This window comes from Equus asinus, chromosome 15, assembly GCF_041296235.1.
Source record: "Equus asinus isolate D_3611 breed Donkey chromosome 15, EquAss-T2T_v2, whole genome shotgun sequence".
Lineage (NCBI taxonomy): Eukaryota > Metazoa > Chordata > Mammalia > Perissodactyla > Equidae > Equus > Equus asinus.
In genome coordinates, this window is record NC_091804.1 from 26,530,977 (window position 1) to 26,555,464 (window position 24,488).

Sequence of the window (24,488 nt, forward strand, 5' to 3'; positions counted from 1 at the left end):
TTCTCTGCCTTTGGGGCGTATGCCTTATTTGTGGAACCAGTGACAATAATGGTACTGTAAAAGGTGACACTCAGCTGACATACCCTCAGGATTTAAAATCCCAGTTTATAGCCTGTGTTTACATTCTGAAATTGCAGCAGCATTTTTGTGACACCATATATATTTAAATCCAACTTCTTCAGTCTTTCAGACTTTCATATGCTAGGACTAAACATTACCACCTTACACACTGACAGTGGAGAATATTAATACATGCAAGGTACAGAAGCTGGAGAACAAAGAATGCTTTTGGTTCAACAATGTAGCCTAATAGGGCTTTGTATAGCTGGTTTTACTCATCAAGTATAAAGATATTTACTCATTTTCAGAGTTGTTATGAAAGAATACATAGAATAGCAAGAAGCTTCTGTTTTTTACTGTTTTATTCAAGTCAGGAAGTGCTCTGATGTGCATTCAGGTTTGATGTTCTGTAATTTCAGTATTGTTTGTCATGTGATTTTTTCCAACAAAGTAAGAAATCAGCTCTACAGCCACAGTACTTCCTCTTATTAAGCAGATGAGTTTTCAGTTTGCAAGGGCATCCGCCTTTCAAATTTGTTTTTCACAGCCTCTTCCAAGAAATGCTGATATCAGCAGTATATACTTAGAACATAGACAGGAAATAAGTTTTCTATTAACTTTTATCTTGCCTCATGTTAGCTTTTGAAGAGAAACTCTCTGGCCCTGAAATCTGAACTTAAATGGCAGATAAAAGATGAGCATATGCTCAGCTATATACTTAGGGTATTATTTTTAGATTATAGAAGTTACTTTTAAAAAATTATTTGGATACAAGAAACTTACACATTCTGCAAATATATTTAAAAATTTACATTTAATGTGATGGCTAAGAACATTAACTTACTTTGTTATCATGTAGCCAGCTGTAGCACTGTGGTTCCTTCTTTTTGCCTCAGAGACAACCTTAAAGTTGGTTACATGTTTCCACACTCAAGATGCCATGAGCAGTGAAGCCAGTCTTAACATTCAGTGTGTCACAAGATGTAGAGTCCCATTTTTCTGTATATTATGCACACTTGGACTTCTATTTCCATTTTAGGCTCAGCTGATATAGAAAGTAGCTGAGATGTCAGGAGCAGATTCATGATACTCACCAGTATATCACTTCTAACCCCTCATATCATCACTGCTACTTGAAATCGTGGAATCAGTGCTGGAGATAAAGTTAAATGTGACCAAATAACAACTTGACAAAGCTATTGCAAGACTCATCCTGCAATATGTTGCTTGAAAAAAGATCCAAAGGATCTAAATAAATGTTATTTGAAAAATAGATGCCAACTTTTCAAACCATATGAAATAAAAATTGACTTTATCAGTATGGAATTAATCTTAAAATTTTGTTTGAAAATTGCTAATTTTTAGAAACTGTGCTTTTAAAAAAGTTGAAATCCATTACTCTTTAATACTTCCAATTATTCATTTTGAGACATCTTGGCCAAATTAGATACAGGAAGAGACCTATCTTTTGAAGAATTAATTGGTAATAGAGCAGAGAAGTCAATAGTTCAAAACAACAACTTAATATTAAAATTTCAAAACTTTTTGGTTATTAAAAGACAGTCACATCCACATGTCTTCTAAACCTTAATGACAAAGTTCAGGGAAGCAGGGGAAATTTTGTAGAGTGCGGACAAGAAAACTAGAATCCTAAGACGAGAGACAAGTGAGGAAATAAACAGCAGCCACAGATGAAGTAAATTAAAGAACTGAGCCCTGCTGCCCAGCTCTTGTGTAGAAAGTTACTATAGATATTTAGGATTTAGGAACTGAGCATGTTAAGGAACAGGATGTATTTTGAAACAGTCTTCTCTAGTAGAATAATGCCTAACATATAAGAAAGAAACAATTAAGTTATATCCCTCCATTATATTTTTAGAAATGAGATAGTGTAGTATGAAAAAATCCCTGATTGGAGACCTGAGTTTCCATCCTGTCACTGCTACTTAATTCTGAGATTTTGGGCAGATCACTTAACCTGTCTGAGTTTCCTTATCTTGAAGATAAATTAAAACCACCTACCCAAGGGACTGTTAAAGATAAAATAAGATCATGTATGTAAAGTTAAAACAGTTAATTATTCTTGCTGCTTTTGGCTGGATTGAGCAGAAAGATCCTGTGGGCAGAACATTGCCATTAAGTCTATTTAGCTTCTAGGATATACTGATTTTTTGTAACCTTAGTAAATATGTGAATTTAATAATGAAAGAAGAAATTAAAACTTTTTAGTTTAGTTTTAGTTTAAAGTTGTGATTTAAAATCGACAAAATCAACAATGCAGTAAGAAATTGGCAAATTCAGTTCATCTTATTATTTTAGTTTGAGGAACAAGACTACACCAATTCTAATGTTTTGAATTTCTTTTCTTTTTTTTAAGAGAAGAGAACGGACAGCAATGGTAGAGTATATTTTGTCAACCACAATACTCGTATTACACAATGGGAAGATCCCAGAAGTCAAGGGTAAGAACTTTCAGTTACTAGTGTATAGATAACCTCTTAAAGATTGTACCCTATTTCTGACTCAGTTATGAAAAAAAATCAAAGTTACATATTCTTTCCCAAAGGCCTTAAACATTAATCAACCATATACATTAAAAAGAGAAAAAATTGTTACTGTTACTTTCATATAATGGATTTGTGTTTCTTGAGAGTATAGGGGGGAAAAAACCTCATTGGTATATGCAATTACACTTATATATTCAAAAATACCTATTTATTATTAGTAAGACCAGATTAGTAATTCTAAAGTGGATTTTGCAACCTGGGATCACTGGATAAAATTCAAGGAGTATATGACTTAGTGGGAAAACATACATATTCAATTTCACTAACCTTTACCTGAAATTGAGTGTTTCCTTCCATTATCATTGTAAGCTACAACCACATCATTCTGCAGTTGTAGATATCTGAAAATATTGTTTATACACTTCATTACAAGCACTTGCTAGTTAATATAGTAACAGAAACACATTATTATCAGTTGTCTTTTTAATGTTTTGATAACTGTATATATAATTGTTTTTCTTTGTAACATTATATAATAGTGTATGTATTAGTTTGCTAGGGCTGCCTTACAAAGTACTACAAATTGGCTTAGAACAACAGACATTTGTCTCATAGTTCAGGAGACTAGAAGTCTGAGATGAAGATGTTTTCAGGGCTGTGCTCACTCTGAAGGCACTAGGGAAGGATCTGTTCCAGGCCTCTCTCCTAACCTCTCTGGTAGTTCTTTGGCTTGTGACAGCAAAACTCCAGTCTTCACATGGCATTCTTGCTGTGTACATGTCTCAGTGTCCAAATTTCCCCTTTTTATAAGGACACCAGTCATATTGGATTAATGGCCCACTGTCATCATGATCTCATCTTAACTAATTATATCTGCAGTGACCCTAAAAGATCACATTCTGAGGTACTGAGGGTTAGGACTTCAACTTATGAATTTGCAGAAGTCACAATTTAGCCCATAACAATATGTAACAATATGTAATACGATGCAGGTGTCAGGCTGCCAGAGAGTTCCATTCTGTAAGGAATTGGGCAAGCCATAGAGCACAGAGAGCACAATCCACTAGATTGCCCTCACTTCAGACCAACTGGCTACAAATTCGAGGGTCCCCACAACCACTTTCAGATTTGATAACTCACCAGAGAGACTAGAATTCACTGAAACCCATTATCTTCACAGTCATGTGTATTATAGGGAAAGGGATACAAATTAGAAGCAAGAAATGTGTAGAGCAGTCTGAGAGGGTTCCAAATACACAGAATTGATGCAGAACAGTATGCGTGGAGTATTGCCAGTCTCTGGTATGCAGAATTTTTATTGGGACTCCATCATGTACTGCCTGTGTGGCTAACCTTTAGTCTCCAGCCCTTCCCCAGAATTGGGGCTAATACCTTTAGTTTCCAGTTACTCCAGAAGTCAGAACTGATAGAGCAGGTCCCAAGCCTCCATCATAAATCACATTGTTGACTGTTTGGTATTCAAAGCCCCCAAGCAAACATGGATACTCCTGACAGGCAGGACATTCTAGAAGCCTAATGATCACCTCCCAGGAACCAAGGGCAAAGGCCAAACTTCTCTTCAGGTATGACTAATTCTTCACATATTTCATGGCTCAGAGTTTTAAGAACCTCTCTTCTAACGATATGCTTTAAATTTAAAATCTGTTTCTGGATACCAACACATCACAACATTTTTTATGGAGTTATGGTATCTAACTTAAATATATTCAATTTCCCAAAAAGGAAGAGTTAAGAATTTCAAAAGTAGTATTTCTAAGGCCTCTTTAAAATTCTATCTCTAAGGATAGAATAGACCATGTTACCTTTCTGTAATTTACTCCCATTTTTTTTGTTCCCCTGTGAACTTTAAAGTTTCAGAGTTAAAATTAGAATCATATTTTAATAAATAATACAAATGACCCAGTTCTATCCAATTTGTTTTGTTTTCAAGAAAACAACTTGTTACTGAGCCTGTCTTGCAAATATAATTACAACAAATGAGAAGTGTTATCTTTTAAAAACTTTTGGTAGCATATTTTATCCAACATTTGTATTCAGTTCTGTGAATACAGTGAAATGTTCTTAACCTTTTGACATAGTTTATAAATACTGTTTTATGCAATGGTTCTCAGCCTTTTGTTTTTCTGAAGTACACTTGAGGAAAATGACATTCCTGTCAGCAATGGTGGCTCTCTAAAACAGTGAACTTAAATGCCTCCAACGATACTCTTTCTTCCTTTTGAACATTTCCATTGTTCTCTCTCTCTCTCACCAAACTCACCGAATGAGAAAATTAAGGCTGTAGAATAGGGAAAATGAACTGGCAAATATGGATAAAACTAAAAAGACTGGCTGTCATGGCAGAATACACAAACAAAAATTGCAAAGGAGTGTTCAATAGTTCTGTACTCGTTGTAGTGTAACATTTTGAAATGTAAAAATAAATTTCTTAGGTTCATGAGTAAGCAGTTTTGAAATTTATGCATGCCTCAATTAATATGTAACAGATTAAAATTAGTTCCTTTATGTTAGTCACTACTGCCTTAAAATCTAGTTCTTGTTTTAAAATTCATGTAATATTTGTAGAGTGGGAAGTTATTGCCAGACACACATGGTGAAATTCTTGGTAAATGCTGTGCTAGCATTATGAAGGAAGTACTTTGAGGGACCTGAGGAGAATGATCAGTATATAGTAGGAGGAGTAATAATAATTACAGTTTGAGGGCTTACTATGTGCTAAGCTTTTTACTTGTGTTCTCTCATTTATTCCTCATATAGTTTTATTACCTAGACATTGTTATCTCTATTTTATAGGCAAAGAAACACGTTTAGAGAGATAAAACAAGGTCTAAAATAGGTATTAAAGAAGTGAGTATGAATATTTCATAAAGAACATTTGAGTTGCCTTAACAGAGGAATAATAGAGATTCTGGACAAGGGGAGAATCTTCACTTGAAGGTGTGGCAGATCATATCTTGTTTAGGGAAATGGTGAATAGCCATACACTATGAAGTCACAGGGTTCATGGAAGGGAGTTGGAGGTAGAGTGCAGAGATAAATCTGAAAGGGAACATTGAGGGTGGAGTATAGAGGCAGAGTGAGTGCCTGGTGGAGGAGTTTAGATCTTACCATTGGTAGTGGTGAGCAGTGTTATCACTTTAAGGAGAGAATTTGATCAGATCACTATTTTAGTACTCTATCAGCAATATGAAATATCAGAGTGTAGGACTAGAGTGATACTAGATGCAGGAAAACCAGTTAAGTGGCTGTTGTGAAAGTTTAGAAGAGAGCTGAATAAAGCCAGAATAAGGATGGTGCTGGTGACTGAGAACACTGAAGAACATGAAGACTTCTAAGGCAGAATGGGCAGAACTTGGTTAACATAAGATGTTTAGATGTGTTATTACGTAGATGAGGAATACAGGCCAAGTAGATGGGAGAAGACTTGAGTGGTGGTTGATGGACCTGTTGGGGTTTTTTTAAAGATTTTATTTTTCCTTTTTCTCCCCAAACGCCCCCGGTGCATAGTTGTATGTTTTTAGTTGTGGATCCTTCTAGTTGTGGCACGTGGGATGCCACCTCAGCATGACCTGACAAGTGGTGCCATGTCCGTGCCCAGGATCCAAACCGGCAAAACCCTGGGCCGCCGTAGCAGAGCATGTGAACTTAACCACTCGGCCATGGGGCTGGCCCCCTGTTGACATGTTTAACATGCTTGTAGGATATCTAGATAGAGAGGTCTAGTAAACAACTGGAAATACTAAATTTAAATGGTTTCCTAGAAAATTTCTGCTGCATTTATGGGTATTTTTAATTTCTGTACTTGGCAAATAAGCAACTCTTTAACATTTTTTTATTTGTTTATATTTTTTCTTATGTTTTATAGTCAACTAAATGAAAAGCCCTTACCTGAAGGCTGGGAAATGAGATTCACAGTGGATGGAATTCCATATTTTGTGGACCACAATAGAAGAACAACCACCTATATAGATCCCCGCACTGGAAAATCTGCCCTGTAAGTTTTCTAAACATTGTAGATTAAAAGTAAAACTGGGGGCCGGCCCGGTGGTATGGAGGTTAACTTTGCACGTTCCGCTTCGGTGGCTTGGGGTTCACTGGTTCAGATTCCGGGTGTGGGCTTACACACCACTTGTCAAGCCATGCTGTGGCAGGCATCCCACATAAAATAGAGGAAGATGGGCACAGATGTTAGCTCAGGGCTAATTTTCCTCAAAAAAAATTTAAAAAGTAAAACTGATTCCTAAAATCTTAACATAAAGATATGAATAGCAAGGAGTGCAATTCTTACTATTTCTTGAGTTGGCTTGCCCATAGGTCTCTGTTCACTAAATATTTTACATTTCCATTACCTTTTTGAATATTTTCTCCTAGAGACTTTTCATATTTGTTACCATCTGTTCACATAGCACTAATTGAGACTATTTAGAAATTATCAGTGCAGTACTGCCCACTAATCCCTGATTTCTGATACCTGCTTTCTTTCATTTCCTTTACTTAACTTAAAAGCTCCCATGACTTTTTCTTTTCTGTTTTTGAAAGTAACTTTGTGTTTTGTGGATTAGCTTAATGTTTTGTTTAGGATTTTTTTTATAGTGGTAAAATATACATAACAAACTTTATCATTTTAACCATTTGTACAGTTCAGTGGCATTAAGTACATTCCCACTGTTGTGCAACGATCACCACCATCCATCTCCAGAACTTTAACATCCCATACTGAAACTCTGTACCCATCAAACAATAACTCTCCAATCCCCCTTCTCCTCCCAGCCACTGATAATTACTGTTCTATTTTCTGTCTCTATGAATTTGACTACGCATGTAAGTGGAATCGTATAATATTTGTCCTTTGTGACTGGCGTATTTCACTTAGCATCATGTCTCCTAGGTTCATCCACGTTGTAACTTGTATCAGAATTTCATTCCTTTTCAAGGCTTAGTAATAGTCCATTGTGTATATATATTACATTTTGTGTATACGTCTGTTCATGGACATTTGGGTTGTTTCCGCCTTTTGGCTATTGTGAGTAATGCTGCTATGAACATGAGTGTACAAATATCTGTTCACATACTTGCTTTCAGTTCTTTTGTGTATACACTCAGAAGTGGAATTGCTGGATCGAATGGTAATTCTGTGTTTTCAGGCACTGCCATACTGTTTTCCACAGTGGGTACACTATTTTACGTTCCCACCAGCAGTGCACATGGTTTCCAGTTTTTCCACATCCACACCTACGGTTGTTGCTTTCTTTTTTGTTTTTGTTTTTATTGTGCCATCCTAATGGGTATGAAGTTACATCTCGTTGTGGTTTTTATTTGTATTCCTCTAATGATTCATGATGTTGAGCATCTTTTCATGTGCTTATTGACCATTTGTATATATTCTTTGAAGAAATGTCTATTCGAGTCCTTTGTCCATTTTTGAATTGGGTTGTTTTTTTTGTTGTTGAGTTTCAGAAGTTCTCTATATATTCTGGATATTAACCTCGTATCAGATATGTGATTTGTACATACTTTTCTCCCATTCTGTGTGTAGCCTAAGAGTTTTATAGCTTTAGTTCTTAACTTTTAGGTCTTGGATCTATTTTTAGTTAATTTTTGCAAATGGTGTTAGGTAAAGGTCCAACTTCATTATTTTCCAAGTGGATATCTAGTTTTCACAGCAACATTGGTTGAAAAGACTGTCCTTTCTGCGTTGGATGGTCTTGGTACCCTTGTCGAAAAATCATTTGACCATATATTTGAGAGTTTATTTCTGGGCTTTCTATTTTGATTGTTCTATATGTCTCTCTTTCTTCCAGTACCACAGTGTTTTGATTACTGTAGCTTTTACTAAATTTTGAAATCAGGAAATATGAATCCTCCAACTTTGTTCTCTTTCAAGATTGTTTTGGCTTTTCAGGGTCCCTTGAGATTCCATATGAATTTTAGGATGGATTTTTCTATATCTGCAAAAAAAGTCATTGGGATTTTGATAGGGATTACATTGAATCTGTACTTTGCTTCGGTTAGTATTGGCGTTTTAACAATATTAAGTTTTCTAACCCATGAACATAGGCTGTCTTTACATTTATACATTTATTTGTCTTTAATTTCTTTCAGCACTGTTTTCTAGTTTTCAGTGTGCAAGTCTACTCCCTTGGTTAAAAGTAAATCCTAATTTTGTTGTTGTTTTTGATGTTATTTGTAAATGGAATTATTTTCTTAATCCTTTTCAGATTGTTGATTATTTGTGTATAGAAATGCAACTGATTTTTGTGTGTTGTTTTGTATCCCACTTTGCTGAATTTACTTATTCTAACAGTTTTTTTGGTCGGGAATCTTTAGGGTTTTCTGTATATAAGATTATACCATCTTCAAACAGAGATAACTTTTACTTTTTTCTTTCCAATTTGTATGCCTTTTATTTCTTTTTCTTGCCTGGTTGCTCTGGCTAGGACTTCCAATACTATGTTGAACAGATGTAGTGAAAGCAGGCATCCTTGCCTTGTTTCCTGATCTTAGAGGGAAAGCTTTCATTCTTTGACCGTTGAATGTGATGTGAGCTGTGGAATTTTCATATACGGCCTTTATTATGTTGAGGTAGTTTCCTTCTAGTCCTAGTTTGTTGCGGTTTTTTTTTTATCATAAAAGGATGTTGAATTTTGGCAAATTTTTTTTAATTTTTTTTTTTTTTTTGAGGAAGATTAGCCCTGAGCTAACTACTGCCAATCCTCCTCTTTTTGCTGAGGAAGACTGGCCCTGAGCTAACATCCATGCCCATCTTCCTGTACTTTATACGTGGGATGCCTACCACAGCGTGGCTTTTCCTCACCTGGCATCTGAACTGATGAACCCCAGGCCGCCAAGAAGCAGAAGGTGCACACTTAACTGCTGCATGACTGGGCCGGCCCTAATTTTGTGAAATTTTTTTGTGTCAATTGAGATGATCATATGGTTTTTTTCTCCTTTGTTTTTAATGTGTAGTGTATTATATGACTTTTCATGTGTTGAACCATCCTTGCATTTCAAGATATAAATCCCACTTGGTCAAAAGAATTAAAATATTAATACTTTTAATATACTGCTGTATTCAATTTGCTAGTATTTTGTTGAGGATTCTTGCATCAGTGTTCATAAGAGATAGCGGTCTGTAATTTTCTTGTATTGTCTTTGTCTGGCTTTGATATCAGTGCAATGCTGGCCTCATTACTTTTTAATTTTATACTTTCTGCATATTAAAAGCGTTCATGTTTAAAGCAGAAACTAGGAATTCAGGGCAATTAGGTATTAATGTAATTAGAAATTATTTAGATATTGAAATAAATTATAAATAGGTACTGTCGTATCATTCATTTTAGTTACAGTTAAGGGTACATAATAACAGAAAACCCCAAAACAATAGTGGCTTATATAGGGCAGAAGGATATTTCTCTCCAACATTAAAAAATAGTCAAGTAGGGGCCAGCCCTGTGGCCTAGTGGTTAAATTTGGCATGCTGTGCTTTGGCAGCCCAGGTTCAGTTCTCAGTCGCAGACCTACACCATTCATTGGTGACCATGCTGTTGTGGCGACCCACACACAAAATATAGGAAGATTGGCAACAGATGTTAGCTTAGGGCAATGTTTCCTCATTTCCTCAGCAAAAAGAAAAAAGTCCAATGGGATTTGAACAGCAGGCTACTGTATAATCATGGCTCAAAGAAGTCATGAGAAATTAGGAAATATTTTGTACTTGATAATACAAACACAACATATCACAATTTGTGGGGTTTAACAAAAGTAGTCTTTAGAGGAAAATGTATTGCTTTAAAGGACTAGATTAGAAAATAAGAAAGGTATAAAATCAATGATCCCTGCTTCCACCTTGAGAAACAAGAAAAAGAAAAGTTACTTAAACCCAAAATAAGCACAAGGAAGGAAATAAGCCTAAAAGCAGAAATCAGAGAAATGGAAATGAAACAACAGAGAAATCAAAGCTAGAAGTTGGATCTTTGAAAAAGATTAATAATATTGATAATCCCTAGTAAACCTGAGAGGGAAAAAAAGAAAACACAAATACTAATATGAAAGTAAAAGAAGGCTATCACTACATATCCTACACACATTAAAAGATAGTAAGGTGTATATTTTGAACAGCTTTATGCCAATGAATTTGACGTTTTAGATCAAATGGACAAATTTCTTGAAAAAGACAAGTCACGAAGGTGAACACAACAAGAAACGGGAAATCTAAATAGCCCTGTGTCTGGTAAAGAAATTGAATTCATAATTCAGCAATTTCCCATAAACAAAATTCTGGCCTAGATGGCCTCACTGGTAAATTTTATCAAAATTATAAGTAATAAATAATATCAATCCTGTTTAAATTCTTTTATCACATATGAGAGATGGGAACACTTCCCAACTCATTTTATGAGGCTCCTATAACCCTGATACAAAAATCAGACAAGAAAAGTAGAAGAAACTTATTGACTAATATTTCTATGAACATAGGTGTAAAAATCTTTAACAAAACAGTGGCAAATTAAATCCAAGATATGAAATGGATATTATACTATCATCATGTGGAGTTTATCCCAGGAATGCAAGATTGGTTTAATATACAAAAATCCATCAATGTAATTCACCATATTAACAGATTAAAGGCAATAAATCATGATCATTTCAAGAAAGCACTTGACAAGGGGTTGGCCTATTGGCGTAACAGTTAGGTTCTTGCAGTCCACTTTGGCAGCCAGGGTTTGCCAGTTCGGATCCTGGGCACAGACCTGTGCACTGCTTATCAGGCCATGCTATGGCAGGTGTCCCACATGTAAAGTAGAGGAAGATGGGCACAGATGTTAGCTCAGGGCCAATCTTCTTCAGCAAAAAGAGGAGGCTTGGCAGTGGATGTTAGCTCAGGGCTAATCTTCCTCAAGAAAAGAAAGCACTTGACAAAATACAATGCGAGTTTATGATAAACTCTCAGCTACCTTGGAAACTTTCTTACCTGAAAAATAGTATTTATGAAAGACTTACAAACGAACATCAATACTTAACGATGAAATACCTCAAGAACAAGACAAGGATATCTACTGTCACTACTTCCTTTCAACATTGTATTGTTAGTCCGAAGAGATAAGAGAAAGAAATAAGAGATATATAGATTGGAAAGGAAGAAATAAAACTGTCTTTTTTTCCACACAGATAATATAGTTATGTATATAGAAAATCATATGGAATCTAGAAAAAACTACTAGAACTAGTAAGTGAATTTAACAGTGTTGCCAGAAACAGAATCAATTATATTTCTACTTTATACATTTAAAAAATGAAATTAAAAATAATCTAGAAGAAAAAGCACATAATTCAGTGATATGAAGTTCAGGGCTAGCTTGAAAGGCTTATGGTGGCATCCGTGATCTAGACTTCTTTCTTTCTGTCTACCAGCCCAGACCTCAAGGTCACATCATAGTTTGTGATAACTGATGAAACTTCAGCTATAATAGTCACACTTCAGGCTGGAATATGGAGGAAGAGCAAATTGGAAAGAGAAAAAAATCTCTTTTCAGCTATGTCAGCTCTCTATAAAAGAGCCTTCCTGGAAGTCCTATACAGCACTTCCACTTACAGCTCATTAGCCATAGTTAAGTCACACAGCCACACTTTGAAATGTAATCTTTATCCAAGATAGCTGTCTGCCCAGGTAAATATCAAGTCTAATTTAAGAGAGAGAGAGAGAGACAGAGGGGGAGAGAAAGAGAGAATTGATTTGAGGCTAGACAACATTCTCAGATAAAACCTGCTTTACCCAGCCCTGTTAGACTGATTTGGTTTATATAAGAGAAAATCATACAACAGTGGCTTTAAAAAGGCCAAATTTTATTTCTGTCTCTTACTTAAAAATAGTCTTGGGAAATATATATTTTTTTAAAGTGGTATTAAGGAGTCTACTGTACTAGGATATTTTTCTATTTGACTGTAAAGTACTGAGGGGGTGTGGTATTTTGCTTTCCTTCAATATTTTATCTTACATGCAGCTGTATATGTCATATTAACATTCTTCCTTAGAGACAATGGACCCCAGATAGCCTATGTACGAGACTTCAAGGCAAAGGTTCAGTATTTCCGGTTCTGGTGTCAGGTTAGTATCAGGACTGTATTTCTGTACTCCCTTTCCTTTGTTTGTTGCTTATATTACACAGTCAGTGGTTGTGAAAATAACCCATAGAAAAACAGCTAAAATGGGAAGCATTGGAATCTCGCCTACTTTTAGGGCAAAGAAATAGATTTATCAGATAATTTGTGGCTTCAGTTGTCTAAAAGAATAATTTTCAAACCATTTGGATAAGAAAATATTGCTACTCTAATACCCATTACTTTCAAATTGCACAACTCTTCAAACAAATGAGTTAAAACATTTTCTGATGTATAAATTGTAACCAGCCTGTTTTATGTGGCATTTGATATAAATGACTTTGATAAATACATATATATATCACTTTGATAGATACATGCATATATATGATTATATTCAGAGTATTTTTCCCAGATGTGATCAAGTACTTTTGATGTATAAATATTTACTGAATTAATGATTTCTTTATGGGTAATAAATACAATGAATGCACTAGTCACAGTGTTACTAAGATGAATATTTTTTAAATTTCAAACTCCTGTAATTAACTGGGCCTAGGCAGCAAAAAGAATTTGAATTAGCTTTTTGAAAATAAATTAAGTAAAGATTGAGTTGACTCATTAAGTAAGCACTGTGCATATAAAATCTTGTTTTCTTCTCTTTCTTATATTTCAAATTATCTATAATTGATCTTATATATCAAATGATCTATAATTATCATGAATGCTCACAAATGCATGGTTAAACATTATTGAATATAAATTCATATTCATAGTCCACTTGTTTCTGTAAGCAAAGATTAAAGTAAATAAAACTTTACTTTTTTGGTTTCTTGATAGGCCATTTTAATGGTGAGAGTTGACTTAAGTCATTCTTGTATTTCAGCAACTGACCATGCCACAGCACATAAAGATTACAGTGACAAGAAAAACATTGTTTGAGGATTCCTTTCAGCAGGTATTGTTTCATCCACTCAATAGTTTGCCTCCTGGCTGCCAATCTAAAACCACCTTTTGGTGCTGGCAGTTTAATCTAAATAGTTTGGAACTTTTTGAGTTGGAGTCCTTGAATTTTTAAGTCTAATCTCATGCCAGCTACCTTAGTACTTAAAATTTAGGAACATGGAGATAGTTTTGTATGTGTACTTTTGTATGTGTGTATTTTGTGCTTTTGAAGTGTCAGAGTAACTTAAACTGATTAGTGAGTTTCAGGTTTCCATTTCTAAGCTAAGTGTTTGATTTGAAATAGATATTTAAGTAAGAAAATATGCTTTTGGTAGACAAGAGTCTAGAAATATCCATATGAACGTTGGATGGGTAGAAGAGGAGAGGGGAAGACTTTTATACTTCTGTATTACTTACATTTTTACAATAAGTATATGTTACTCCTATAATTAAAAAAAAATTATGTAGGAAAGAACGTAATTGGTCATTGGTGACAATATCTAAAACAAGATATGTTTTCAGAAATAGTCAACCAGTTTTTCTAGTTGTCCTCAGAACCTGAGTTAATTTACTGCTTACCTTTATTTTGCAACTTTATTTACCAATCAACTGCAACTAAATGTTAACTAATTTTGTTATAGGGAAGATTAAAATGACCAGTGAAAAAATGTCTTAAAATGAAAACATCCAGTTAGTCCTTGTTTTATTGTCTTTATTATAAAGTCCCTACAATAATTGTGGTAGCTACAGCTTCAAAAAGTGCCAAACTGAATGCAAAGGGAAAAGAGATTGTCTGAGATAGTTGACGTAGCTGGCTACTTGCTTTCAAAAACAGTTATGTTCGTTTCCTAATGGAACCTCAGTTATTAACATTGAAGGGAAAAGCCAGTTGGCATCCTGCTAAGTAGGAGCAGATAGCTTTTTAGCAGCAGAGCTTGACTAAGGCCATTAAGAGAATTATGAGTCATTCCCTTGATCTGATGTAAGTCTCCAAGGCCATTCCCCACCCTAGTCGTTACCTATTTCTAATTTTCATATTCATAACCACTGTGTAGTCACTGGTGGACCAGTTTCTTTGAACATAGCTTGCAAGTAGTAGTGCTGTGAAAAGATGCAAAACGTGATTAAATGTCCCTTTATCTTTTGACTTTGAAACCTAAAGGTTTTTGCAGAATGACAGACCAGATGGTACTAAAACAGTTGTTTAAAATTGTCATCTAGATTTGACATCCATCAAATAAGTGTGGAATAAAATCTTGAGAAAAATTTGATTGCTTTGAAGAGTGACAAATCTGATAGCAAAATTAGTATCAGATTTTCTTCATAACTGTTGGATAAAGTTGTTTTGGGTAGTAAGTATTTTTGTTAACATAGCACAACTATTTATGGGAGAAATTGCAGGAGAAAAATTTGGTTTTTTTCCTTCATAGTAGACATTTGTTAAAGGATATTATTTAAAGATTTTTTTCCAGGGAACAGTGAATCCCCAGGTATCAGACACAGGGCAAAGGAACAACCAGAACTTCTTAAGGGAACAGTCTCAGTTTAGGGGGAACAGCAAGAGAGATCAGGGACGGCCTAGGGTTTCCAGAGCAAGCACAGCGACAAGGAATAGCCAGAGGGAACAAGAAACAAACAAAAATTTTTAACCTGTAACGTCTCTCGTTTGCATTGCTATATATCTAGCCTATAGTATTTGTAGAATATTTTGTTGTAAGCATTGAATTTTTTATTATATCTGGGATTTTCTTGTTTGAGTGGGATATGAATTCATGAAAGTGATATACATGTTTGGTGGGAACTAAGAGAGCCCTGGCATAAGCAGGTTACTTACTGAGCCTCTCTGGATATTTAAATGTAAGAATTCAGTCTTACCATTTCATGAAATAGAGGCATTGTATGAACTTCTCTCTCATCAGGCCCTGTCGTTTTTTTCCTAAGAGTAATTAATATTTGTAATGTTCCACTGGCCCAATTTCAGGAAAGTAATTAAATAGTTTTACAAAGCAAGAACCCAAACGACCTATCCATTGTAGGTCAATAATGGTACTGTCCTTCAAATATGAAGATGATCTTATTAACCACTGTAGTAGGATGCAAAATTTGAGTAGTTTTTCCAGGTATTTATAGGTTTCAACTGAGAAATGAGTTTCCAAAGTTAAGTACATTCTCTCTGCAGCCACTGGTTTTCATTTCCAAGTTAGCCAAGTAGCTATTAAGTGTATCTTTTGGCTGTAAAACAAACACAAACCTACCCAAACAAAACCAAAACCAAACAAAAAAAAGGGATATAACCTCTAACTATGCTCACAATTAACTCTGCTCTAAGCAAGTGAGAGAACCAACTTTATGTCAATAGTAGGATTGTTTAAAAGAAAATTATATATGTATAAAGTATATAGAAATATAGATACGTATAATATATAAAATATTATGAAACTTTCATGTATTTTCTGTATGTTTGGTGTTGACTAGACAACAAACACCATTCTGTGTTATGAAGAATTTAAGTTACCTATAATGAAGGAGATTTCAAACCTGGAAGTGGTAGTTTGGTATTTCAACAACTGCTTTTACCAATTCTTTTACTTTATTGTTTTGTAGATAATGAGCTTCAGTCCCCAAGATCTGCGAAGACGTTTGTGGGTGATTTTTCCAGGAGAAGAAGGTTTAGATTATGGAGGTGTAGCAAGGTAGTGATAATATGAATACTCACAACTTAGTACCTTTCCTCCAAAGGTATCATTACACTTTGCTTGCAAGTATTATTTTCTCAATCTTATTATTTCAGGAAAATGAAATGTAGCAAATTATTGTACCTTTATTATGCTGCATCTACAGAATTTCAATAAACATTAATCCCACACTTTTTCTCTAAGGTTCTGCTAATTGGACTTCACCCACATCACTCGTTTAATCCTTAGGATAAACCTGTGAGATAGAATTTTACAGGTAATAATGAGGTTAAGACACATAACTAATTTAAAGAGCCTGGTTGCAAGCTTTGCGTCATCAAACCAGAAGCCAGTATTTAATCCACCACCTAATGTCTGTTCCACAATGCATATAAGGCCCTACAGTGATCAGGTCATTTTCCCCATCACAGATTACTGATACAGATAATAGTCATTCATTTCCCAACTGCGATTAATATATCTGTTTGAGGATACAGAAGGCTGTATACAATAGGCGGTGAAATTTTTAATTCTGCTTTCTTAATATTGGAGCTTCTAATCAAACCCTAGAAGATAGACTCAAGCAAGAAATTGCTTTGCTTATTCCATAACAATATATCATATCAGGTTAAAAGTTTACACAGCAGTGGAAGTATGGAAAGGCAAGGACTTTGGAGTCAAGATGCATTTGAATCCTTTTTCTGCACTGAGTAGTACAAACTGGGGCAAATATCTTCATCTGTAAAATAAGAATAGTCATATCTGTTTTTCTAGGATTATTGTGAAGAGTCGAAATACTATTTATTCATGAGTTAATTGAGACCCTGAGTCTTGGCATACTAATCAGTGGCTACGTTTTAGTAGGTTTTACTTATGTTGTATTTCAAAGTTCATATTTCAAAATGTATGAAGTAATCACAGGTAAATAATAAATATGTATAGAAACATTTAATTTTTTACAAGTTAAAGATAATTGAGGAAGAAGGAGTCATTCATTCTTAATTAGAAAATCAACTGGCAGTATTAAAGTATAAGCAGCATTACCACCAGAGGCCATGAACTAATAGGAAAAGAAATCACGGACACAGCTGAGATCACATGTACTGCTCCAGATGCTCTCTGCCTGCTGTTCTACCAGACCCACCCTTGTTACATAGTAACCATAATCTTATATTAATATTGGTTGGTGTTTTCACAGCATTTGAATTAGAGCTTCTCGGAGCATTTTTCTAATGAATGAGTAGCTTGAATTAAGTGTTTTATTGCCTCTGTGAAATTGGAAGGTTTTTCATATTTATCTAAGATTTAGGAGCAGTGGCACTCGATCAGGATCACTGTGGGGCTTAGTAATAGATGTAATAATATTAGATTCGTTTTAGCTGCTCTAACCTCATGGGTTAATAGTGAATTTTAAGCTTGCCTATGTATAGTATTTCATTGATTCTAAGACTACCATTTTCTTATTTTAATATCTATGAAATTGGGATTGTATCATAATTGGAAAAAATTTTGTCAGTGGTTCATCAAAGTCAATGATGTCTTAGATTCCTTGAAATATAATTATAAGCAGTGTGTAAATATCATCTCTATAAAATAGATATCAGTTTGAAAAGAAGCAGTAAAAATCCACATGGGATTAGAAAACTATCACCAGCTGAAGAGTGTAGATTCCTGAGAACTTTGTAGCACTGCTCTTTGATTTGTTGGCATGGTTACTTACAAGATTTTTTACCCTAAATTTTCTTTTGATTTCAGAGAATGGTTCTTTCTTTTGTCACATGAGGTGTTGAACCCAATGTATTGCCTGTTTGAATATGCAGGGAAGGATAACTACTGCTTGCAGATAAACCCAGCTTCTTACATCAATCCAGATCACCTGAAATATTTTCGTTTTATTGGCAGGTTTATTGCCATGGTAAGTGCAGGTGGGGAACTGTGTTTACTTCACTAATTCAGCAACACTAAAGCATTGTTTCTTTAACTTTCTCATTTGAAATTTTCTCATCACTGAGACATTTCTAAGATTGGGTTTGTTATATTTGCCCTTTTCCCAGAAATGTACCATAATAGATCATATGATCAGGGAGCCTTTTTTTAATGAAGAACTCATCTAACATTCTGAAATACGACTATTATAATAAAATTATCTTAAATGGTATTATTTTCTTCTTGCATAGGCTCTGTTCCATGGGAAATTCATTGACACAGGTTTTTCTTTGCCATTCTATAAGCGTATCTTGAACAAACCAGTTGGACTAAAGGATTTAGAATCTATTGATCCAGAATTTTACAATTCTCTCATCTGGGTTAAGTAAGTTTGTTTCCATTTAATTTATCAAAATATAGTCTATGTGCTTTCGTTATAGTATTGGTAACTTATCCAAACTGTAAGCATGTAATTGGTTTATTGAATTTAAATGGTCTATGTTAAACCTCTCTCATTATTCAGTATGATAAATCTTACAGAAATACACCCAAGATCTTAGGCAAAAATATGACAACTTTGGAGCATAATCTTCCAGTTTTCTTATTATTTTGATTTTGTAGTTTAATAGTAATTAAGAACGTAGTCCTTCAGTTAAAAACTTTTATATGATTGAATTAGTGTAACCAATAGTGTTAATTTCATTTGTGCAGAGAAAACAATATTGAGGAATGTGGTTTGGAAATGTACTTCTCTGTTGATAAAGAAATTTTAGGTGAAATCAAGAGTCATGATTTGAAACCCAATGGCGGCAATATTCTTGTAACAGAAGAAAATAAAGAGGAATATATCAGGTGAGAGAGAATGCTCCTTTTGACATAGTTTAGCCTTTCTGTTGGACTACAGCATGTTGATAATCACCTAGTAATACTAGTGGATAGTATTTAAAAAAAAAATTGCCTTCTTACTAATTACTATAAAAACTGATTATGTATTAATAAGGGCATGATTGATCACTTTCTACCTTATAAGTGTGTTGAGGAACAGGGAAAATGCTTTGGGAAGTCAAAGGAGGGAGACATCGTTTCATCTAGTTATAATCATGGAGTAAGTAGCTGATAATATTTAAGTTGAGCTTTGAAGGTTGGGGAGAATTCAGTTGTGCAGAAATGAGAGCAAGAGTTTTAAGCAGAAATATGGAGACTGGAAAACACAAGTCACAAATAGTAAATAGGGAAGAGTAGCCATGGTGTATGGTGCTGTGTTGTCAGGCAGCACAGAGTTGATATCCTGTTCTGCCGTGTCCTGCATTACAGAAGCCAAAGAACATGAGGAATCTTTAGAAGATGTGGAGGCTAATAAGTTATAATAACCCTTAAGAGAACAGTTAGAACTACAGTCAAGTGGTTGATGTAGAAGCCAGATTACAATAAATTAAGGACTAAATTCAGTAGACAGTCAATCTAAATTTCTCTTTCAACAAGTCTGGCAACAAAACAGTGAGAGGTGGGATAGATTCTTGTGGAGGCAGCAGGATGGAGGGACTATCCTACAGGTTATTTCAAACTAAATCTTACAAACAATTAGTCTAGTGGGTGCTAATGGGTTTTATACCCTCTTTCTGGTATGTTTTCAATTTTACCAGAATTTTAAAAGTTTATAAAGTGATGGAAAAAAATTTCTCTTATACGGAACTTTCACTTTCTATGCAAAAGTGGGAGTTTTAAGGGTAGAAGTAGTGCTAGATCACTCTTTTAAATACCAGTTCTATAACTACTATGCCATGTAACACCATGTCATTGAAAAGAAAAATTTATATGCAGATCTTTTTCATGGGGAATATTGTAAGATCAGGTAAAATATAAGTATTTTTTAATGTACTTTTTTAAAATGATGGTTTGTAGTGTACCTCTGTTATGTTTTGCATTGGTTCATACTTTTAGTCTCAGGAGTTAGTAGTTCATTCACATATTCTCAACACCAATTCTGTCACATCAGGGTGAGATTTCACTATCTGCTGCTTCTTGAGTTCCAGTTTCTGGGTCTCTTGCCTGCTTTTCTATTTTTACCTCTTAGTAATATAGCTGCTCCAGCTTTCTTGTGATTAGTATTTCCATGGTATATCTTCCTCTATCCTTTACTTTCAGTCCTGTGTCTTTGTATTTAAAGTGTGTTTCTTATAAGCAGCATAGTCTTGGATCTTATTATTTTTATCTAGTCTGATAATCTTTACTTTTTAATTGCAGTGTTTAGTACATTTACATTTAATATTATTACTGATATGGTAGGACCTAAGTCTGTCACCTTATTTGTTTCTTATTTTTCCCAATTTCCTTTGTTCCTCCTTTCCTGCATTCTTTTGAATTAAAAGAGTGATTTTTAGTCTTCTTTTTTTAATCTCTTCTAGGTTTTTTTAGCTATACCTCTTTAATTTCTTTAGTGACTGCTCTAATGATTATAATTGTATGCATCCTTAACTTATCGCTTATAGTTAATATATTAATGTTATATAATATAATATTCTACTACTTATACAATATAAGAAGCTCATAATAGCATAATTCCATTTATCTCTCTTCAGCCATTTCTGCTATTAATGTCATTTTATTTCTTATCTTATAAGCCACATAATACCTTATTATTATTCTTGCTTCAAGCAATTGATAGATTTATAAAGAAATTAAGAAAAAGAAAAAATAGTCTTTAATATTTATTCGCATTACCATTTCTGGTTCTCTTCATTTCTTCCCACAGATCCATTTTTCCATCTGGGATCGTTTCCCTTCAGCTTTAAAAACTTCCTTTATCATTTCTCTTAGTGTGCACCTGCTGGCAGTAAATTCTCTCAGCTTTTATCTGAAAACATCTTTATGTCACCTTCAGTTTTGAAGGATATTTTCGCTAGATTTAGATTCTTTTTAGTGCTTTCTGTCAATAACATCATTCCATTGTTGGCCTCTATTGTTTTTGATGATGTGAGACATTGTTTCTGAATGAAATGTATGGTTTTTTTCTGTGACTTTTAAAAGATTTTCTCTTTAACTTTGGTTTTTAGCATTTTGACTCTGATGTACCTAATTGTAATTGCTTTTATATTTATCCTGCTTGGCATTTGCTGAGCTTCTTGTATCTGTGATTGATGCCATTTCAGCAATTGTGGAAAATTTGGGGGCTTTGTCTCTGTGGATGTTCCTTCTGCTTCATTCCCTCTCTACATACTTCAGAGACTTCAGTTACATGTATATTTAACCTTTGATATCCCATGGTTCTCAGATGCTTTATATACTTTTTATCTTTTTCTCTATCCTTCAGTTTGGATCATTTTGATTGATCTGCCTTTGAATTCACTACTGTTAAGCCTATCCAATGAAATTTTCATTTCGAATATTCTGTAATTTCCATTTGGTTCTTTTAAGAATTTGTCTGCTGAGAATCTCCATCTCTTTACCCAATTTGTCCATCTTGTCCTATAAATTCTTTAACACATTTTTAATAAGTTTTTTAAAGTCTTTGCTGACTTCAACATTGGGCCATCTGTGGCCCTTATTCTATAGACGTTTTTCTCTTGATTATAGGTCACATTTTCCTGCTTTTTTGCATATGTAGTCATTTTTTATTGTGGATGATACATGGTAGAGACTCTGGATTCTTTTTTCTTCCTCTGAAGAATATTGAGTTTTGTTTTGACAGGCGGTTAAATTAAGGACAAATCACACTGATCTGTGGAAGCTTGCCAGAGCTGGTCTATTTCCATTTTGCCTTTAATCCTAAACATAACCTTCATTCTTGGAACATGGTCCTTACTCCTTACAAATACCTTGGAAAGCCCAAGGTATTTACCACATAACTTTGTCAGATACAGATATAAACTCTTAAATTCTGTCTATCTGGCACTAGGTAGCTGCTGAAATTTCTTCTTAGATCTTTAGCTTTGCAGTTGTTGCTTTGCACGGGGTCCCTTGGAGTCTCATCATCCTGCACATGTGTTTTAGGGGTCAGCTAAGGCTTTGAAGTAAATTTCTGTGCATATTTTGGAGCCTCCCTCTCTTGGTCTTCTTTCTTTCTGGGACTTTTCCATAGCACTTTTGGCAGCTTCAGGCTCCTAACCTCATGTCTCATCAGCACAATAAGGCTGTTGCTTCCGTTTGAGCTCCATTCCCCTGTGCTCCGTGTAAACTGGGAACTGCCCTCAAGGAAAAAGCCTGTTAAATGTGGATCTGCTCCAGCCAGCCTCCTTCAGGAAGCTCATCCCCACCAGTTTCTGCCTGCCTTGTTTTTGTCTGATGCCTTCAAACATTTGTTTTTTATAATTTGCCCAGAGTTTATAATTCTAGTCAGCAGGAAGATTAGTCCAATACAACCTGTACTGCCATTTTCCAAAATTTCAGTTTTCAATAAACTTTAGGACTTTAGTTGTCTTAAGTTGTCATCAAGTAATCAGATGTCTAAAATACACATATTTGTTTGCTTGTTAAAATTGCTAAAAAGTAAAGATTCTGTAGTAAAATGGAAAAAACAGTTTATATTTGTGATTTTAACTGTTAATATGTACGTATATAGATAAAGATTAGAAGAAAGTCAAAGCTGAAATCTAGAATACTCAGTTGAGGAAAATTTTCATTAAAAGAAAATTGCAAGGGAGAAACCTGTAAGTTAAAAGAATTTTAAGAGACTTGCATCATATGAACCTTTTTTAGATTCTGATTCAAGCAATATGTTAAAAAAGATTGTGTGAATGAGTAGAGTTTGAGCACCAAATATTTGATATAAGGGAATTATTGTTCACTTTTTTTGTGTGATAAGAGAATTGTGGTTATGTTTTTAAAGAGAGACCTAATCTTGTAGAGATATATACTGAAATACTTATGTTTAAAATTAAATTATATGATTTCTAGGGGATGGGTTAGGGGCATAATGAAATAAGATTGGTGTTGGGTTGAAGCTGGGATGTCTGTACATGGGGTTCCTTATAGTCTACCTTTATATATATTTGAAGGTTTTCATAATAATAAAGTTTTTAAAAATTATTTTTACACTCAGAATTTAAAGGTAAAATCTAAACTTCCTGATAGCTTTTTTATATTTATTTACCAGAATGGTAGCTGAATGGAGGTTGTCTCGAGGTGTTGAAGAACAGACACAAGCTTTTTTTGAGGGCTTTAATGAAATTCTTCCCCAGCAGTATTTGCAATACTTTGATGCAAAGGAATTAGAGGTAATGAGTTTTTCTTCTTTCCTCTGCAGCATGCTGGTAAATAATACCTTCAGGTGTCTGCTTGCAACTCACTTTCCCATTTTTCCAGTGGCAATAGTTTTTTTTAATGCTGGCAGGATCTTTTGAAGCATCCCAAATAGTTTAAAGAAAGTCCATAATTTATCCAAATATATAAAGATATTACCAAAAAAAAGTATTACTATCAGCACCTCTTTACAATGAGTGACTTATTTACTGGAATATGTATATATGACACCGTACATGGAAACTCAACCTTCACAAGTAATGTAGATATAATTCTTGATACATAGTTTATAAACAAAGCCTCTTGATTAATGTGTTTTTTGAAAGTTGTTTAATATTAGTCTTTTCTTACCCGTGTCTAGCATTTTTATACAGCTTGTACTGTTACCTAAAGAAATCATTTGTCTTTTTCATCCCTAAAGGTCCTATTATGTGGAATGCAAGAGATTGATCTGAATGACTGGCAAAGACATGCAATCTACCGTCATTACACTAGGACAAGCAAGCAAATCATGTGGTTTTGGCAGGTTTGTCTCAATTTATTTCTATTGGCAGACATACCATAACATTTCAGAAATTGCTTACCACATATGGAAATGAGTCACAGAACAAAATGTACCAGTGTGTTCAGGCTCCTCATTCTATCCTATGCATTATGATGAATACAGATTATAACAGCATTCTTTTAAGACTATTGCCAAGTAAGCAACACACACCTTATACCTTTGCCCAGAGTATGAGACAACTCCAGATGATTAAGATTCCCCTGCATTGGATCCAAATGCTTTTGGAATGTTATAGAACTATCTAAAGTATGGTTTTCATCATTCAGACCTCATTAGGAATTACATAATGTTCAGAATGCAAAACTCAAGAGAGAGACGTGGATTGGAATCATAATGGTGTCTCTTCAAAAAATGTCTGCTATAGAGCACGTGAAAACATGCTCAATATCACTAATCATTAGGGAAGTGGAAATCAAAACCACTATGAGATACCATTTCACACCCATTAGGGTG

The 24,488-nt window shown here is 34.4% G+C and overlaps 1 protein-coding gene across 10 annotated transcripts in view; it reads left to right on the plus strand.

The window, feature by feature from the left end:
* ITCH (itchy E3 ubiquitin protein ligase) overlaps positions 1–24,488 on the plus strand; it is a 122,977-nt gene that overhangs the window by 81,751 nt on the left and 16,738 nt on the right. For all 10 annotated transcript variants that reach the window (XM_014831479.3, XM_014831480.3, XM_014831482.3 and 7 more), the window contains 10 exons: positions 2,438–2,522; positions 6,454–6,582; positions 12,621–12,693; positions 13,573–13,644; positions 16,236–16,324; positions 18,062–18,221; positions 18,484–18,617; positions 18,944–19,084; positions 23,325–23,445; positions 23,892–23,996. In XM_014831479.3, the coding sequence (XP_014686965.1) occupies positions 2,438–2,522; positions 6,454–6,582; positions 12,621–12,693; positions 13,573–13,644; positions 16,236–16,324; positions 18,062–18,221; positions 18,484–18,617; positions 18,944–19,084; positions 23,325–23,445; positions 23,892–23,996 (1,109 nt within the window). The remainder of the gene's footprint in view (positions 1–2,437; positions 2,523–6,453; positions 6,583–12,620; positions 12,694–13,572; positions 13,645–16,235; positions 16,325–18,061; positions 18,222–18,483; positions 18,618–18,943; positions 19,085–23,324; positions 23,446–23,891; positions 23,997–24,488) is intronic.